This window comes from Panthera pardus, unplaced genomic scaffold (assembly GCF_024362965.1).
Source record: "Panthera pardus isolate Hobbes unplaced genomic scaffold, ASM2436296v1 HiC_scaffold_10, whole genome shotgun sequence".
Lineage (NCBI taxonomy): Eukaryota > Metazoa > Chordata > Mammalia > Carnivora > Felidae > Panthera > Panthera pardus.
This window is the reverse complement of record NW_026526655.1, coordinates 93,938,769-93,954,027: the sequence shown is the minus strand read 5'-3', so window position 1 is coordinate 93,954,027 and position 15,259 is coordinate 93,938,769. Positions and strand designations below refer to the sequence as shown.

The following is a 15,259-nucleotide window of genomic DNA, read 5'->3' as shown; positions in this document are numbered from 1 at the left end:
CATGATGTTATGTGACTGGATGGAGCTAAGGTATTGCTGGCATCCTGACCAAGAACACGCACCCCAGCGTGGCCTGCACAGCCCCATGCAAGTGGGCTCAGGGCCAGCAGGAAGGTACCAGTGCAAGAGATCAGTTAATGCAGGGGGATCAAGGAAATAAGTAACCATGTTGAGGCTATTAGGAGCTAGATTTTTCACCACTGGAGAAAAGAGATATAAAATATGGGCAATGGGAAAGCTAGCATCGAGCCTGTGGATTGGATTTGGAGGTATCAGTATGAACTCATGGTTTTAAAATCTACACAGAGATAGGGGGTGCCTGGGTGGTTCAGATGGTTAAGTGTCCAACTTCGACTCAGGTCATGATCTTATGGTTCATGAGTTCAAGCCCTGCATTGGGCTCTGTGCTAACAGTTCAGAGCCTGGAGCCTGCTTTGGATTCTGTCTCTCTCTCTCTGTCTCTGCCCCTTCCCCACTCACGCTCTGTCTCTCTCTCAAAAATAAATAAACATTAAAAAAATGTTGGTAATCCACATAGAGATGGGGTAGATATAGAAATAACATACAAGTGCACGTGTTTTTGTGCGTATATATGTGAATTTCCTAGCTAGAGGAATTCTAGAATGACGACACCCCAGTAGCAGTGAGCATATCCAGCACCTAGATCTTGGTTTCTAAATGCCCCTATCCAGTAAGAGAAAGGGTTCATTAGACAAAGGGATGATTACAGGGCTGGGACAGAAAAGGTATAAGCTGAGTCTGGAACATCTTGTACAAGAAAGAACTAAGCAAGTGCTCAAATAATGATGGGCCATGTGAAAAGGACACAGGATCTGGCTAAAAGGCACTCCCTATAGCAAAATGTGGAAAATGTGAACATCTAAATACATAATAATATGATAACTCACTGAATAAAATAGGACTGCATCAGGCCATACTGCTGATGCATATTTATATAGTACGAATAAATATGAGAAAAGTCAAAGTTTGACCTTTCTGTTGAATGCCCCCTGATAAATATAAGAGGAATCATGAAATTAGAAAATCACCATTTGTCACCTATCACAGTAATAACTGATTCAGGCACAAATTGTCAACAGCTGCTAAAACTAGTGGGTGAAATTTGATGAGGAAAAGGCTATTTAGTCTCCAAGTAGATCCCCACAAAATAATTATTATTTATAACTAAAAAATACTTAATTTTATGGTAGAGAAACTAGGTAAACACTTTCTTATTCAAGTGATAAAATCAGTTTCATATATATACTATATATATGTGTGTGCACATACACACACACAGAAAATATAGCAAATGGTAAAATTTTAACAGTTGAGAAATATGGGGAAAGGATATACAGGAGTCCTCTACTATTTCTTCAACTTTTCTCTGTGTTCAAAAGGATTTCCAAATAAAAGGTTTTAAAAAGAATGCACAGGGGCGCCTGGGTGGCTTGGTCGGTTGGGCGGCCGACTTCGGCTCAGGTCATGATCTCGCGGTCCGTGAGTTCGAGCTCCGCGTCGGGCTCTGTGCTGACAGCTCAAAGCCTGGAGCCTGTTTCGGATTCTGTGTCTCCCTCTCTCTGACCCTCCCCCGTTCATGCTCTGTCTCTCTCTGTCTCAAAAATAAATAAACGTTAAAAAAAAATTTTTTTTTTAAAAGAATGCACAATAGGGGTGCCTGGGTGGCTCAGTCAGTTAAGCATCTGACTTCGGCTCAGGTCATGATCTCACGGTCCGTGAGTTCGAGCCCTGCGATGGGCTCTGTACTGACAGCTCAGAGCCTGGAGCCTGTTTCAGATTCTGTGTCTCCCTCTCTCTCTGCCCCTCCCCTGTTCATGCTCTGTCTAAATAAACATTAAAAAAAATTAAAAAAAAAAAAAGAATGCACAATCAGGTAGTATCTAATCAGGAAGGCCACAGTATAAGCCCTTCTAATCAATTCTTGATTCACACTTAACTCTTTGCTAATTAGACCACATAATGTTTCAAATGGTGACAATTGTGCCTGCTGTCTAATGAATAGAAATGGGTGCTTGCTAATGCCAGTTTAATCATTCAAGATGTGGGTTGGCTAAAAGCTTTTCAAGGACACTCCTTTCCCCTTGCATGGACAGTGTTTAAGAATCCTACAAGGTCTGCCACCTGTGCCCTAGAATGAATTCCTAACCCTTCCTGTGTCCAGCTGTAAACCTGTGGATAGTGGTTCTCACCCAGGGAATATTTTGTCCCCGAAGAGACATTTAGCAAATGTCTACAGGCATTTTTAGTTGTTACAACTTGGGGAGGAATCTGCTGACCTCTAGTGGGTAGAGGTCAGGGATGCTGCTTAACATCCTACAGTGCACAGGAAAGCCCCACAACAAAGAATTATCCATGCAAATGTCAATCAGGCCAAATTGGGGAAACCTTGCTACAGAGGACTCTGTTTGCCCACAGTAACAGTAACAGAACACTGTCTCTGAAACCCTGGCATGTCCTCAAGTGTTTCTTTCATTTAAAGTGTTGGCCAGAGCACCGAAGAGGACCAAGAATTGGGGTTTCCTCCAGTCCACAGAATAGGGTACACGAACAGGTTTTGTGTTTGTACATGTAGTTAATAAATGTCTGGACATAGCAGAATTTAGTCTGAGACTTCATTGTGACCTGGTAGTGCAGCCATCTGGGAGGAGCTCACCCTCACCCCCCTCAAAAACATCTTCAGCAGCTGTGGCTGAGTAGAAGGAAACCCAAGGGACAAGCACACCCAGAGTCAGGTCAGCTCACAGCACTGACTCTGCCCAGGGTCTGCAGGGAACACAGAGCCTCCACTCCTTCTTCAAAGAAAATGAATGGAGGCAGAAGATGTAAAGCAGGGACCTCCACTAGCTGCCTGGGCAAGTGACTCTTTGCTTTTTATCTTTTTCTGTGAAAAAAGGAAAACCCTCGTATTTTCTGTATTATTGAGCTTATTTTGGCATGAATAAGGTTACAGTATGATGCTGCCAGGACATCAAAACAAGCCCAGGCCCACGTGACAGCCATTCTGAGCAAACTGCCTGCTCGGAAGAGACTAGGTGAGAAACGAACATATTCCAGCAGACAATCTTCTGGTTTGCGGGTCTCTGCCTAAGTGTTTGTGCCCAGGTCCACCTGCTCCATTATGCCTGCCTACGTCCCTCTCAGCATAGCCCAAGCAGCCACGAGTCTGCCTGAATTGGGGGATGTGAGGAAGCTGGTCTGTCCATGGAGAGGACCTCCCAGATTCCGTATACGGCACCCGTACTTTCCTGCTGCAGGTCTGTGACAATCCCCTGTTCTTGCCTGCCCTCCTAGCACCAAGCCCACAGCCTGGCACATAGTAGGTCTGCAATAGCTGTCGTTGAACTGCCCTGAACTTCTCACCTGATATGCGGCGGAAGCTGCACTCCAGATGAAGCCCTCGGGAAACTGTCCATAGACAAACTCGTCTTCCCTGGACAGCGGCATGCCGTTGTTGGTGATGACCTCTGTGTAGTACCTGGCAGAGGCTCTTGCTGTGCGAGGCCTGTTCGTGTTATTGAAATCAACATGGTACAGTCCAAACTTGACTGTGTAGCCATTCAGCCACTCAAAGTTGTCCATCAGAGACCATGCAGAATACCCTCGAAGGTCTACACCATCAAGTCGGTAGGCTAGGAACATTCCAAAGTGAGCAGAGAAGAGCTTTACACCTGGAGGGTGAGGTTCTCAAGAACCCTAGACAAGTACTGGCACATCACTTAAGACAGTAGTCCTAAACCATTAACTCGTACCCACGATTAATGTATGCCCAGATGGACAGAGCACCTTCTTTTTTTGCCAGCACTGATGCCCTCATAGCAAGTATTAATGACCAATCTTTGCAAAACCAAATTCTTTTGTTGGGGTAAAGGGACAGGCTTGAAATCAAGAGCCTCAGCCCACTGTAGAAGTTACACATAGAAATGTGTTTTAGAGAAGAGTTTCTTGCTCTGGGGTGCATGAAACTCACCAGAATATAACATATGCACCATGTTAACAGAAAGTTATCTTTTTGTTCACTGCACTTAAAATAGAACTTGCCACATAGTAGTTGCTCAATAATGAATGGATGGACCCATGAAAATACTTGTATGGGGACTCTGTATGTGTACATCTGGGTAGATGACCATGGCTTTTTTTCAGATTTCCAAAGGGATATGTAACCCCCGACAGGAAAAGAATTATGGAGTTAGAGCCTAAGAGAGACTTGTTTATGGTTTGTAATCCACTTTGCCAAACCATGTCAGGCACATGAGATATGGATGCTGGAAGATTCTGTAAGGGGGACAAGAATTCTCACATACCTTTCAAAGCTTCATTGATGTAGGTTTTGTGGTAAAATATCCTATCAGTATCTTCCACTTTTGGATTTGTCAGCCCCACTCCATTTTCAGTGATGTAAATGGGTATGTCACCATACTCTTCCTTGATCCAGTTGAGCAGTCTTCGTGTCCCCCAGGGTGCAGCTCTGTTTATTGCTGTGGAAGGCCATGAAGGGTCCTCCTCCTTGGTTGCCTCCTGGTCATCTTCATAGGAAGGTGGGTTTAACCTGGGTGTTTTGTGCTGCACAATTCTGGAGGAGTAGGTGTTGAGGCAGAACACGTCAGCTGTGGCCCTGATGTACCTCTTCTCTTCCTCAGTGAAGCTTGGCAGGCGGGAGGTGGCTAAGTGTTGAAGCTCACTCCTGTTCCCCACTTTCCACTTCATGGCATCGGGATAGTCTCCGTTTCGGAAAATGGGGTGGGCAAACCAGCCCAGTGAGAACTGCAGCACTCGGTCAGCTGCCTCCACATCCCTCGGGATCTCAGGGGACTTGGGCTCTGCCCAGTGTGCACTGAGGCTCAAAGAGATGACCCCCTTCTGTTCCTGCCTGTATTTCTCATCGTAAGTGTGATATACTCTGGCATGAGCTTTGATGATTGCATGGCCAATTCTGTAAGGTCCCCAGCCTGGGTCTTTCACCTTTGGAGGAAAATCCCCTGAGCCATAACCCAACCATGCCTGGTATGTGGGCTCATTAAAGGTCATCCAGAACTTGACTCTGTCCCCAAAGGTCTGGAAACAAAAGTCTGCATAGCTGTTAAACAACTCAATCAAGGAAGGATTTTCCCAGCCTCCAATATCCTGGAGGGCCTGGGGCAGGTCCCAGTGGAACAGTGTCACCATGGGAGAGATGTTGCTTGCCACCAAGCCATTGATCAGCCTGTTGTAATAATCAACACCGTGTCTGTTGATAGAACTGTTTCTCCCTGTTGGGAAAATCCGAGACCAGGAGATAGAGAAGCGATAGGCCTTCACCTTCAAAGCTCGAAGCATATTCAGATCGGCATCCAGTTGGTTATAGCTGTCACAGGCGATGTCTCCAGTGGCATTGCCTTTCACATTGCTCCCTGGTGTGTGGGTGAAGTTATCCCAGATGCTGGGGCCTTTGCCATCAGCATTCCAAGCTCCTTCAATCTGATAGGCTGATGAGGACACGCCCCAGAGAAAGTCCTCTCTGAAAGTACCATGGTAGAACAAATCTCTTTCAAACTTGGGTTGGTTGGAGAACTTTTCCCAAACTACTTTAGCTTTGGAGGGCACATCAGATGGAAAAGTGAAGGCTCTGATTTTACGTGGGAAGTTTGCTAAACTGGGTGGTGGCAGTCTCTTTACTGCCTTGGGGAGGAAACCGTTCTTTTCAATGATGCTGGTGAAAAAGTAGGCAGATTTCCTGGGAGTCCTTGGCTTGCTGCTGTCATTGAAGTTGACATGATACAGTCCAAACCTCTGGCTGTAACCAAAGGGGCCTTCAAAGCCATCCATGAGGGCACGAGCGATGTAAGATCGAACATCCACTAAGTCCTCCTTGATAGCTATGGAGAAAAACAAAACTTTGGATTATTTTCAAGTCTCTATGGGGCACCTGGGTGACTCAGTTGGTTAAGTGTCTGACTCCTGATTTTGGCTCAGGTCACAATCTCACAGTCAGTCAGGAGAGAGCCTCCTGCACCCCACCCTTGGGCTCTGTGCTGACGATGGAGCCTGCTCTGGCTTCTTTCCCTCTCTCCCTCTCTCTCTGCCCCTCCCCTGCTTGCACTCATGCTTTCTCTCCCTCTCTCAAAAAATAAAAAATAAAAATAAATAAAATTTAAAAAAATAGTCTCTGTTACTGATGTTGCTATTTAAAGGTTTTCCTTTTCATATGCACGTTTTGGAGGGGATTTAGGTTACCCCAAAAATGTTAACCCTTTTTCCTCAGAATGAATAAAAGAGAATCCACAAGATGCCCATGAATCATCAGGCCACATCTATGGTCATAAACCTCAATCCAGAAGGCCATCCCTGCCTCAAAATGAATACAAGCATGTATCCCATCTGCTACTATCAGGATTCCTTGTTTTTTTATAGAATGCATAAATCATTTAATATTTAAAATATACTTTTGTTTTTCCTTATGTCTAGCAATACTGACATAAAATGATCACACATCCCCTCTTAAAAAAGAGAAATAACGCCTACAGTAAGGTATTTCCTGGTACAGTGAGCTGAATGGTGGTCCCCAAAAAGATATGTCCAAATCTTAACTTGGTACCAGTTAATGTAATCTTATTTGGAAAAGAAGTCTTTGTAGATGTAATTAAGTTAAGGATCTTAAGATGAGATCATCCTGCATTAACTGGGTGAGTCCAAAATCCAATGACAAGCATCCTTAAAAGAGAAAGATAGAAGGTCTCCACGAAGATGGAGGCAGAGATTGGGGCAATGCAGCCAACAGCCAAGAAATGCCTGGAGCCACCAGATGCTGAAAGAGGCAAGGAAAGAGTCTCCTCTGGAGACTTCGGAGGGAGAGTGGCCCTACCAGCATCTCCATTGTGGACTTCTGGCCTGCAGAACTGTGAGAGAATAAAAAAAGGCATCTAGTGAGTCAACCAAAAGCCAGTGTCAAAGTAAAGCAATGGCTTTGGGCTCAAACTGGGAACCAGCAAAGTATTAAGCCCTATTTTTATCAGATTACACAGCCTCTCAACAAACATTGACTATATAAGAGGCTGGCAATTCATTTATTTTATATAATTCATTTATTCATTCAATGAATAATTTAGTAAACACCTACTTTGTCCCAGGCTGTAAAAGGCTCTAGAAACAAAAATGAATAGAAGCTTCATAGGTTAGTGGGTATTGATGAGCCAGTGATAGAAAGGCCTGTAGTTTCACTCACTGGCTGTTTGGGCACACCATGTAATCTCTCAGAGCATCAGTTTTCACAATGGTCTCATGAGGATGATCTCTGCTCCTATTTTCTGCACAAGGCTGTTTCAAAGATCTCTTGAGATAATGTCCTAGAGGGATTCCAAGATTGTGAAGATTACATAATTGTACCCTTGATGCTGAGAACACAAGCAAAGTAAAAGAGAGGGTGTCTGGCCTCATGAACACTGAGGCCTCCACTCCCTAAGGTGTCTCCATTCCTAACTGCAGTGCCCAGGGTAGGTATTGCTAGTCAACTCTTTCTCTCTGAATCTACACAAGGCCTTGAAATCTTCTCAGAATAGCCCTCTAGGCAGGTGACTAGCCATATATCACTTGATTAGTGCTGATATAGGAGATGAAAATTATTTGCCATTCCTTTTTACTTGGAATAAAAAGACATATGGGGAAAAGATAGTCTTCAACAAATGGTGTTGGGAAAATTGAACAGCTACATGCAAAAGAACGAAAGTGGACCAATTTTCTACACCATACACAAAAATAAACTCAAAATGGATTCAAGACCTAAATGTGAGATCTGAAACCGTAAAAATCCTACAAGAGAGCACGGGCAGTAACTTCTCTGACATCAGCCATATCAACATCTTTCTAGATATGTGTCCTGGGGCAAGGGAAACAAAAGCGAAAATAAACTATTGGGACTACATAAAAATAAAAAGCTTTTTCACAATGAAGGAAACAATCAACAAAACTAAAAGACAACCTCTGGAATGGGAGAAGATATTTGAAAATAACATATCCAATAAAGGATTAATATCCAAAACATATAAAGAACTGATACAACTCAACACCTAAAAAAAAAAATAAACCAAGTAAAAAATGGGCCAAAGACACAAGCAGACATTTCTCCAAAGATGACATCCAGATGGCCAAAGGACACATGAAAAGATGTTCAACATCACTAATCATCAGGGAAATGCAAATCAAAACTACAATGAAATATCACCTCATGCTTGTCAGAATAGCTAAAATCAAAACCATAAGAAATAATAAGTGCTGGTGAGGATGTGGAGAAAAAGGAGCCCTCATGCACCATTGGTAGGAATGCAACTTAGTGCAGTCACTGTGGAAAACAGTATGGAGGTTCCTCAAAAAAAATTAAAAATAGAATTATGATGTGATCCAGTAATTCCACTACTGGGTATTTACAAAGAATACAAAAATACTAATTTGAAAAGATATAGGCACTCTGTTTACTGCAGCATTAATTACAATAGCCAAATTATGGAAGCAGCATAAGTGTCCATCAATAGATGAATGGATAAAGAAGATGTGGTATTTATATATAATAGAACATTACTCAGCCATAAAAAAGAATGAAATCTTGTCATTTGCAACAATATGGATGCATCTAGATGATAAAATGCTAAGTGAAGTCAGAGAAAGACAAATACCATATGATTTCATTCATGTGTGGAACAAACAAAACAAATGAACAAAGAATAAAAGAGATAAACCAAGAAGCCGACTCTTAACCATAGACAACAAACTGATGGTTACCAGAGAGGAGGGGTGGAGGGGGGTGTTAAATAGCTGAAGGAAATTATGAGTACACTTATCATAATGAGCACTAAGCAATGTATAGAATTGTCAGATCACTATATTGTACACCTGAAACCAATATAACACTGTGTGTTAACTATACTAGAATTAAAATAAAAAAAATTTAGGTGTGCTTGGGTGGCTCAGTTGGTTATGATCTCACAGCTTTGTGTCACGTCATGATCTCATGATTCATGAGTTCGAGCCCCACATCGGGCTCTGTGCTGACAGCTCAGAGCCTAAAGCCTGCTTCGGATTCTGTGTCTCCCTCTCTCTCTGCCTCTCCCCTGCTCATGCTCTGTCTCTCTCTCTCAAAAATAAACATTAAAAAATATTAAACTCTCTTTCTCTCTCAAAAATAAATAAATATTAAAAAAATCTTTTAAAAAATTTAAAAAGACGTATGAAACTATGTTAGGTAAGACTGGTGCAGTAGATATGAATTAATGGGATCAAAGTGAATGATGTGGACTGTAGATTTTATAGCTGACTTACGGAGATGGAGATGAATGTGGCCAGAACAACGAGGGAAGATTTAATGGGTTGGAGTCCCCTCCTATAATGCCATTGGCATCCTTTATTACAATTTTCTGTCTGTGACCCTCTGTAAACTCTGAGGGTCCTATGGGAAAAGATGATATTTGCTCAATATTTTACCCTTACTGTCTTGTGCAATGTGCGGTACATAACAGGCACTGAATAAATATTTGTTAAATGAATGTGTTAAAAGATGATGAGTTTTTGATCAATGGATAGGACTCAAATGGGCAGAGTGTAGGAGGCAGCATTATAGGGAATAAGAACATAGGAACAAACACTTGAGGCTTCTGGGGGAAACAGCTAGGAGGCTGATATGAAGGACTCATGCTATTACTACTAACACTACTTTTTGGCTTCATTTTCTTAGGAGACTGTCTTTGTCTCATTAAACAGAAATCTGAAGACTTGGAGAAGTACCACCCACCTTCCAATCACCAGCATATCCACCATTCTTACCTTTGAGCACCTCATTGATATATTTATTGAAGTAGTCTACTCTCAAGGAATCCTCAAGGAGATCTTCAGTCTCCCCTATGGGCATGCCATTCCCAGCCAGGTAGATCGGAACTTTTCCTCTTGTGTATTCCAAAGATACAAACTGCAATAGCCTCCTTATACCCCAGGGCACCACATAAATCCAAGGGGATGAGGTCTGGGGCCATGCAGGGTCCACATGTTGGGAAAAGCCTCCAATGGTGTCATAGCTAGGGATGCAGGAATCTTGTTGGGCCGTGCTGATAAGGCGAGAAGTGTAATGAGACAGACCCAGAAAATCAGCAGAGCCTTTCAGGAGTTGCTTCTCTGCCTTGGTGAACTCAGGGAGCTGGACCACAAGACTGGGGCACTGTTGGTTCATCTGTTGGATTTGGGCCTTCAGGGCAGCAGGGTAGTCTCCATCCACAAAGATGGGGTGTGCAAACCAGCCCAGCATGAAGTGCAAGAAGCGTTCAGAGGCACTCAGGTCCTCAGGCCTCTCTGGGGACAGAGGTTCTGCCCAGTCTGAGTTCAACACAATGCCCACACGTCCCTGCTGCTGTGGACGATAGTAGCTATTATAGTGGTGCCAAACTCTGGCATGAGCCTTGAGGACCAAGTGAGCCACCTTGTGAGGAAAAAAAAGAAAGAAATACAGTGCTTAATAACAGCTAATAGCAAAGCCAACAACAACCACAAGCCAATAACAAGTCTACAACAACAAGTTAATACGAATGTCAATAATGTTACCAATGTTAATAAAATAGCCACAATGAAAATGTCCACATCAATAACAGCACCAATGTCAACAACGTCAGGAAGTCATCAGCAAGTCAATGCCAATATCAACAAGTCAACAATATCAAAAAGTAGTTAAGATTGATGCTAACAATGTCAGTAAATCAACAACATGGACAATGTTGACATCAACATCATCAACACCAATGCCAGCAATATCAACAGCCAATAACATCAACAAGTCAACATCACCATCAACAGGTCAATAGAACCATATTTCACAGTAAAAAATTGTTAATGAATTCTCTCATAAGCTCCTCCCAACAGTCTTGTGTGACAGTATAATTATTATTACCACTATACAGATGAGGGGAACAAGATCTAGAGAGGTGTAGAATGTAAGAAGCCTGACTCTGCCTGTATTGTCCCCCATGATGCTATTCTGACTTTGTTCTTAGTAAGTGCTTATTGAATAATTCATCAACAATGAATTTGGGACGATCATTTTATTTGACACAGAAGGGATGGGACAATTCTTTCTAACCTACCTGCTCTTTCCACTTAATGAAATCTAGGAAGAAAACCCATGACCAGGAATCTCTTTGTAGACTTAACTCAAGGTCTTACAAAAGTTAACAGCTTTCCTTGGCAGAGTGCCATGTGAAAACGGGCAAAAGCAGGGTGTCTGGAGTGTAACAAACCTAGACTTAAATCTTGACTTTGTCACTAACTTGCTTCTCATTCAGTTTCCTTGTATGCAAGAAGTGGTAATTATGCATTCATTTAGGAGGACTAAATAAGATCATGTATACAGAGCACCAAGCAGACACTTGGGGTGTAGGAGGGAGATTGCTATTGCTTATCATCCTTTCCTTTTTCATTTTTATCATCTGAAGATAATGACACTTACTCTTGAAGACTTTCAGATCAAAATATGCCTTAGGAAGTCAAACTCCTCACTGCTTCTCATGTTGCAAATGTTAATCCTTAACAGGGTCCTAAACTCCAATGGTAAACTGTGCTTTTTTCCAAAAGGCAGGAATGTGTGCCTTCTGAGTCAGCATCAGGCAGGGGGCTCAGCGGAATATGAAACAACTAGCAAAACCAGTCATTGTGGCCATGTAAGAACATGGAAAGGTGTTAATGACATGTCAGATAAGAAATGGGCACTAGGGTGATTATGACAGCCAGTGTGGGTTCAATCATCATAACAAATGTACCATGCTCGTGGGGGATGTCAAAAACGGGGGGAGCTGTGCACGTGTGGGAGCAGAGGGTATATGGAAAATCTACATTAACTTCTGTTCAATTTTGCTGTGGACTTAAAACCACTGTAAAAAATAAAGTCTACTTGGGGCACCTGGGTGGCTCTATCAGTTAAACATCTGATTCTTGATTTTGGCTCAGGTCATGATCTTATGGTTTGTGGGTTTGAGCCCTGCATTAGCACTGTCAGTATGGAGTCTGCTTGGGATTCTCTCTCTCTGCCCCTCCCCCATCTCTCTCTCTCTCAAAATAAATAAACATTAAAAAAATAAAGTCTACTTGAAAAAATGTACTAAGGGGTGCTTGGGTGGCTCAGTCGGTTAAATGTCCGACTTCGGCTCAGGTCATGATCTCACGGTTTGTGAGTTCAAGCCCCGCGTCGGGCTCTGTGCTGACAGCTCAGAGCCTGGAGCCTGTTTCAGATTCTGTGTCTCCCTCTCTCTCTGACACTCCCCTGTTCATGCTCTGTCTCTGTCTCAAAAATAAATAAATATTAAAAAAAATTTTAAAAAGGCACTGAATTTAGTGCACTCTGTAAGTACACTGTGCAAGGACTGGAAGGACATATGGGCAAAATTATGAGTGAACCGTTTTCTTTGCAATCTTCCCTTAATGGTATTATACTGTTTTAACTAATAAATCAAAGCAAGAATTGAAGGAGAAAGGTGGTGTGGACTTTCCAGGAGCCACAGTTGTAGGGATAAGAAGCCAGGAGAAGAGGTTGGGATGAGTTTTACAACAAGGAGACAAACAGAAAGGTTCAAACCTTCCATTTTGAGAAGTGTTCTCTCTTGGTGTGTATGCTCTTGTTGAACAAGAGCAGAGTGGAAGCTTTGACTTCACTCTAATTTTTGGCATTTCATCAAGTCATTGATTTTAGCTCATTCTGAGTGTGGACATTTTGGATTGTTCTCTAATTTTCTTATGTGTATTTATTTGTATCATCTCCAAAAAGTATTAAATCTTGAGGATATGGGTCATGCATCCTCCTTAACACCTAGCATAGGGCAAGGCAAAGACTCCTATTTCAGAACAGAACCCAAGATGTGGCAGGGGAAAGCCAGGCTAACATGTGCATCCTGAATATGGATGTCAGGGAAAGCTGGTGAGTTTTCTGGGAGATTTGAGCAAAAAAAGAAATGATGGAAAGGGCCCATATTAAGCTACTTAAAATTTTGTGTCCAGTATATACATCCCCTTCTTATGGAAATGATACCCTGCCTACCCTCTGGAAAGCCAAACCCTTTTTCCTTTTCCACCTCCCCACCTCTCAGCCAGTGTGTGGAAGGGCAGAGCTGAGACCCAGACCCAGACCCAGACCAGTCACTGCACAACATTTTCCCAGCCTAAACTTAGTGATTGGTTCAGGGATGGGCATGCAACCCATGCAGCAAGCATAAGGCACAGGGACACGTTTGCTGAGAATGCCAGAAGAGAGGTAAGCTTTCTTTCCTGCTGGTCTTGAAATAGGAGAGTGTGGCTGCTACCATCTGGTTACCAAGCAGCCCAAGTAGAAAACCAACAAGGAGGGGCAAGAAGAGAAATTGAGTACTAGTGGCATTGTTTGGGATCTAATCAAGCTCCACTCTGACCAGCTAAAACCCAGACTTTTCAGGGATGCCTGGGTGGCTCAGTTGGTTGAGCCTCCGACTCTTGATTTCAGCTCAGGTCATTATGTCACTGTTAGTTGGATCGAGCCCCCCCTCCAGCTCTGTGCTGACAGCTTGGGGCCTGCTTGGGATTTTCTCTCTCTCTGCCCCTCCCCAACTCATGCTCTCTCTCACTCTCTCAAAATAAATAAACATTTAAAAAAATCATATTAAAGCCCAGACTTTTCAGTTTCCCGAGCTGATGGACTCCCACTTGGCTTAAGTCTGTCTGGGTTGGTTTTTCTGTCCCATGCAACTAAGAGTCCTGGATGACAAGGAAAATCTGCTGTAGACTCAAGCAGACTCGGGCTCAGATTCTGGCTTCAAACTGCTGACCCTGTAGCGATGCCATCAGGAAACAGTTTCTCCTCTCTGAGCCCCAGTTCCCTCATCCACCAGCGCTGTTCCAAGGATGTAATAACTTATCAAAGTGCCAGCAGTATTTGGACAAAATAAGGTGATTAACGATTTATGGTGCCTTCCCTCCCTCTGGCTTCCTTTAAAGCACAAAAAGTAAACGCATTCTGACTGGAAGAGACAATGACTTTCTCCCAGCCAAATTCTCCTCCAGTGAGGCAGCACTGCAAGGATGAGAAGTACCTTGAAAGAAGCCACGCCCGGGTCGGAGATGCCCGGTGCGTGTCGGCCAGTGCCGTAGCCCGCGTAGCTCATCACCCACGGCTCATGGAAGGTCACCCACAGCTTCACGCGGTCCCCGAAGGTGGCGAAGCAAAAAGCCGCGTAGTCCAGGAAGGCGTCCACCACACTGTCGTCCTGCCACCCGCCGCGCTCCTGCAGGGCCTGGGGCAGGTCCCAGTGGAAGAGCGTGGCCATGGGCTGGATGCGCGCGTCCAGCAGGCTGTCGATGAGCCTGCTGTAGTAGGCGACGCCCTGGCGGCTGGGTCCGGGCCCGAGCCCCGTGGGGAAGATGCGGGACCAGGAGATGGAGAACTTGTAGACGTGAGCTTGGAGGCCGCGAAGCAGGGCCACATCGGTGTCCACCTTGTGGTAGCTGTCACTGGCCACCTCCGGTGTTGCTGCGCCCTCGGAGGCGTGCCGGCGACCCAGGTGGTCCCAGACGCTCGGCCCTCTTCCGCCCTCGGCCCAGCCTCCTTCCACGTTAAAGGCTCCCGTGGAGACGCCCCAGAGGAAGCCTTCGGGGAAATCCTCTCGCAGGAAAGCGTCCCTTTCGGCCGTGGATTGGTTGGCAAATGTTCCCCAGACTCTCCGGTAGGCGGAGCCCCGCGGCGAGGAGGAACCTACTGCCGTCCCTAGGGCAGGCTGCGCGGCGGTCTGGAGGGGCGCGCTGTCTGTCCGAGAGCAGGGCCCGCTGCGGGATCCGAAAGATGGAAAGGACACGGTGAGTAATGACCCTGCGGGCTACCTGCACCCCCAGACTGATGGATGGCGGCAATGTGTGTAATTAGTAAAGGTTCGAGAAACACTGAGTCAAAAGCCACACAAGTGCCTGGTAGATGGGAAAATTACTATTATTGCCTCTTCTTAGGTGAGTTATTATTGCTTCTGCAGGACTCCAAACACTGTGCCAAGCCTACCGTTCTGTGTATTAGCTTGTCCTCAAATACTGTCTTTAGTTCTGATGCCATGCTTTTTCTTCTTACTGTTTATAAAACATAGCTAATCATAATGATGGCTTTAACTCATTATGCCTTGATTCTGTGCTGGCCACTGTGATATGAATGTAGGTCTCTCCATTAATTTTCACGAATTTATTAGATAAGGACTACAGTTATTTAACTGTATCCTATAGAGAAGGAGAT

At 44.1% G+C, this 15,259-nt stretch overlaps 1 protein-coding gene across 1 annotated transcript in view; it reads right to left on the bottom strand.

The window, feature by feature from the left end:
* Positions 1-15,259, bottom strand: part of LCT (lactase) — a 51,715-nt gene that overhangs the window by 15,150 nt on the left and 21,306 nt on the right. Inside the window, exons 6-9 of the mRNA XM_019454804.2 lie at positions 14,079-14,808; positions 9,808-10,453; positions 4,323-5,873; positions 3,382-3,650 (exon numbers count right to left, since the gene is read on the bottom strand). Of these exons, the coding sequence (XP_019310349.2) occupies positions 3,382-3,650; positions 4,323-5,873; positions 9,808-10,453; positions 14,079-14,808 (3,196 nt within the window). The remainder of the gene's footprint in view (positions 1-3,381; positions 3,651-4,322; positions 5,874-9,807; positions 10,454-14,078; positions 14,809-15,259) is intronic.